The sequence below is a fragment of the Solanum pennellii genome, chromosome 4 (assembly GCF_001406875.1).
Source record: "Solanum pennellii chromosome 4, SPENNV200".
Lineage (NCBI taxonomy): Eukaryota > Viridiplantae > Streptophyta > Magnoliopsida > Solanales > Solanaceae > Solanum > Solanum pennellii.
The window spans coordinates 67,351,908-67,356,782 of record NC_028640.1 but is presented as its reverse complement, the minus strand read 5'-3'; the positions used below and the strand labels follow the sequence as shown (position 1 = coordinate 67,356,782).

Genomic DNA, 4,875 nt, shown 5'->3' with positions numbered 1-4,875 from the left:
CACGACCAAACAGACGAGTTACCTTACCCTAAATCTTGTTTCTAGTTTTAACAGTTCAAATTCTAGTAATTATTTAATGTGAATTAGTTGTATCAATCAATGAACTAGCACTCACTCTTAAGTGGATCAGGCCATCTACTATTATGTTTACATAATTTTCCTTAACAAGGGATAATTTACCAGTGAAGTTAGAAAGTATGAAAAAAATAAAAACAGGTACCACTAAGGAAAGTAAGGAGTAATATGTGCATGACATGCACTCAATGTTCTACTCATAGCTTTGAGCCTATGTTATTGACTACTTAATTAATCCTTTATTGTTATACTTAATTTATTTCACATGACGGATATAAAATTCACATTCCAGAACGTTTAAGAAATAGATTTATTTGGCCCACAGGCTAGTCTTGTCCATATATCTTAAGCCCCTACAAATCAACAAACTTATTTAGGTCAGGATAAAAAATATTGTTCTTAAATGGGCTTAAAAAATAATAGTCCAGTTCTATGAAATCACGAGTTAAGTCAGGGCTGCCCAATGAATATAGCCCATATAAACGGCTCTACTAAGACATATGATTTTATAGCTAAGAGGGTCTTGGTGAGCCCAAAGGTAATTAAAACCCTAGATAAAAGGAATTAAGAGGAGTTGTACTATAAAATAAAATGACAAGAAGTAGGAGGAAGTAGTAAACAGTTGAGCTATTTCTACAACACCACTCAATCAATTTTTGACACTTCTTCTTCATCAACTTGTAAGGTTAGATTTCTGACAGATTATTTATTTTGAATTTGAATCTGAATTTGTTCTATTTGGGGATATAGGGTTTTTCTGCCATTGTTTCTGATCATGCTAATTCTTTTTATTTCTTTCCAGTTTTTCTGCCATTGTTTCTGATTATGCTAATTCTTTTTATTTCTTTCCATTTCCAAGGATTTGTTGATTGATATTAGTTGAAAAAAGGTATTTAAAAATTGCCCTAGCAAACCACATGACTACTTTACTTGTCTTCTCCTAATTATAGATGAGTACAGTTTACTGTGTGTTCTATTAAAACATGTTTCTATATATGTTCTCTTTAAATATGTTTGTAACATGACTCACTTTGTAACCAGTATGGATGGTGTTCGTCCTATACCGGAAGATGCAGTGGTTGATATTCTGTTGAGATTGCCCGTGAAATCACTCTTGCGTTTCAAATGTGTGCGCAAGAACTGGTGTGCTCTCATCAAAAGTCCGAGTTTCATAAAAGAACATTTTCAATATCGCAACAACAATTGTGCCCGTCTCTTTGTTTGCAACATGAAAATGGTACCTGAATTACAGCCCATCGTAAAGTCTGTTGTATTCTCCTTGCTCCCTGAAGAAATTGTTCCAGGTGTGACCCCTGAACAAAAAACTCTCCTTCAGCTTCCGAGGGTCACTGATTTCACGTGTGTTGCCGGTCCAGTTAATGGCTTATTCTTAGTGCAGAAGTTGCTTTATGGAGCAGATGTCTGCTTGGGTTTGTGGAATCCTGCCACCAAAGAGTTCAGGTCTCTACCTCCTGCGCATTTTGAGATTGAGGGTTTTTGGTCGCACAATAATGATCATCAGTATGGATTTGGATTTGACCTGGTTACTCTAGATTACAAGGTTGTATGGATTCGAGTATTCTGGGATAATATTGGACTAAGTGTCTATACCTGTGTCTATTCCTCATGCAACAATTCATGGAAACGCCTTACTCTCGAATTCCCTCCCATTTCTAACTTATCTGCACCCCTTGATGCCACTTATCTCAACGGAGTTTATTATTGGCTTTCGAGGGGCCTCAATGGAATCTACACGATTCTCTCTTTTGACATGGTCAGTGAACAATTTGGGGAGATGCAAGTCCCTGATATTACAACTGCACATTGGGGGGCGCTTACATTGCATGGCGGCTCACTTGCAATGTTAACAAGTGACTCTGACCAACCTTTGACATCCATATATGATGTGTGGGTAATGAAACAGGAGGGAAATTGGTCCAAAGTTCTTACTATTCAACCTCATATAGATGCTCATTGGCCTATCAACATCTGGGATAACAATAAGATGGTTTTCGAGATCATGGAAACTTCACAGCTAGTGCTATATGACCCTAAAACAAGACATGTTACAGATCTTGGATTTCAGCTGGACCCTAACATTGCTGGCTGTTGGGTTTTCAATTATAAGGAGAGCCTAGTTCCAATAAAGAGAGGAAATGAGACTCAGGGCGAGGATAATGCAGTCAAGCAAATTGAACACTACTTTGATACTATACCAATGGATGAGGCCTCATCTTAGAGATTAGACGTACAGAATGTTTATAGTGATAAAAATGGTTAAAGAGACAGTATTATGATGTTCTTGGTGTAAGTCCTTTAGCAGGGCATGTTATCTCAAGGTTTTTCTACTTGTTTCTTAAATTATTATTTTTTTAACTTTTTATGTTGATTGCAGATTTTCTGAGGGTTGGGGTTGATTAAATTTACGTGGCATTAATTTGAATTTTTTGAGATTGAAATTTCTATAATTTGACAGTAAAGTTGGATACAAAAGCTTTATGTTTTTTTTAATAATAAATTTTTGTGTTTTGAAATTATGTGAAAAGCATTTTAAATCACAATAATTAACAATCTAAAAGATAAAATCCCAATATCACTTTAATTGAGATGGGGGGAGTATTGTTTAAGTTTCATCTGTTGATGATTTTTCCATCTATATATGTACGTGTATTTTATATAGAGTATGTTTGTAAATTGTTGTATGGAAATGAAAGTTGGCCAGTCAAGAACTCTCATGTCGAGAAGATGCATGTTGCAGAGATGTGGATAGTGAGGTGGATGCGCGTTCATACTCGAAAAAATAAAAATTATAAATGATGATATAAGGGATAAGGTAAGAGCGACATCCGTGGTAGATAAGATGAGGAAAAGTATATGTTGTGCGGAATTCGATATAATACGAGAAAATATAAACGCGAAAAATAAGACAACAGATTTATGTGGTTCACCAATAAATTGGCTACGTCCACGGGAAGAGGGGGAGCAGTTTTATTATGGAGAGGCAAGAACAGAATTACAGAATAGGGTTTGCCATAGCGTCTATATATAGTGCTAAGCTAGGCCCTAACAGGCTTGGGCCCAAAATACAGCGAGACCCCCGTCCTTTCTGTTTGTAACGGGTCCGATTCAAGGCATTCAACAAATCTCCACCTTGACTTGAATTCTCCGAACAGATTCTTCAGACGCACTATGATAGTGCCAGGCCTCCCCCTCTTCCTCAGAGTTGCCCCGCAGGGCAATTAACAGCTTCTGATGTTGAGCAAGTCCAAACAGTGTTGAAACTTGCTCTGTGGAACCGGCTTTGTGAACATATCAGCAGGATTATCAGCAGTTCCTACTTTCTTCACCTTGATTCTCTTCTCACTTCTCAGAAAATGATACCTTACGTCAATATGCTTGGTTCTCTCATGATGGACTTGATCCTTGGCTAGACAAATTGCGCTCAAACTGTCACAATACACCATAGCCTGATCATGATGCAGACCAAGATCACTAACCAGCCCTTTCAGCCAAATCCCTTCTTTTGCAGCCTCTGTCAAGGCCATGTACTCCGCTTCCGTAGTAGACAAAGTCACTGTAGGTTGCAAAGTTGCCTTCCAACTGACGACAGATCCTCCAAGGGTAAACACATAGCCAGTCATCGATCTTCTTGTGTCAACATCTCCAGCATAGTCAGAATCAGAATAGCCAGTAACCAAGCACTGAGTATCACCTCCATAAATGAGACCAACGTCAGATGTACCTCTAAGGTACCGGAAAATTCTCTTCACAGCCTGCCAATGTTCTCTCCCTGGTTGTCCCATGAATCTGCTCACTACACTGACTGCATGTGCTAAATCTGGCCTTGTACAGACCATAGCATACATCAAACTTCCTACGGCACTGGCATAAGGGACTCGTGACATATACTCCTTCTCTTCTTCTGAATGTGGAGCGAACATGGAAGTGAGATGGATATAACGGGTCCGATTCAAGGCATTCAACTTAGATGAAGACATGCCAAACCTCGCCAAGACCTTCTGAATGTAGNCTAAGGGATTGATTCATAAATAGAATCAACCATTGGATATAATTAGTCCTTTAAAACTTCCTATTTCCTAAACGAGAAACTTTTAATACTAATAAGGAGAAGTGAAGTTAATAATGAATATTTCCCTTATCCTAAATCTTGTTTCTAGTTTAACAGTTCAAAAATGTAATAAGATTCTAGTTAGTATTTAATGTGAATGGGCATGTTGGGAAGTGTCATTCCCGAATGGGCCCTACAGTGCGCAATTCGAATTCAATCGGTGTTTCAATAAGGGCTTCAAACATCGGGCTGAAAAAAAGATCTTGATGCCAAAACTCTCCTAGAATAACCTAATCGAAACACCCTGGAGTGGCAAACAAGTATAGTAATAATGAAGGAAGGAGATATCATCCTCGTGTGTAAAGTTAGATTTCAATTTCTTTCTATAATATATTTTGTTATTTATGTTTTTTGAATTTGGTAATGTAGGGTTTTACTTCTAAATTATATCCTGCCCGATTTCGATCATTCTTTGGGTCTTTCAAATTTTAACTTTTAGAATTACTTGCAAGAAGTGCCAACTTGTTGCTGATTGATCTTAACCGAAAGAGTTGACATATTAATTAGTTCTGCCGAGTTTGGTTATTCACTACAACAAAAATGATCATTAGCGGCAATAATGAACATGTATTTCTAGCGGCAGTTGTCACTCTTTGTATATGTCCCTAAAGCCTTTAGCACATTGGTTCTAATGGCACTTACAAATGCCGGTAAAGACTTTTGCGCTCTTT

The 4,875-nt window shown here is 37.6% G+C and overlaps 1 protein-coding gene across 1 annotated transcript; it reads left to right on the top strand.

Moving 5' to 3' along the window:
* The first annotated feature begins 1,117 nt into the window (after window positions 1-1,117).
* LOC107017518 (F-box/kelch-repeat protein At3g23880-like) lies at window positions 1,118-2,314 on the top strand. Its single transcript, XM_015217707.1, has one exon. It carries the CDS (start codon window positions 1,118-1,120, stop codon window positions 2,312-2,314), a length of 1,197 nt encoding a protein of 398 aa, XP_015073193.1.
* Window positions 2,315-4,875: the final 2,561 nt, after the last annotated feature.

Excerpts from the sequence above, each read along its gene's own strand:
- LOC107017518 (XM_015217707.1), top strand. The coding sequence starts at position 1,118 with ATGGATGGTGTTCGTCCTATACCGGAAGATGCAGTGGTTGATATTCTG.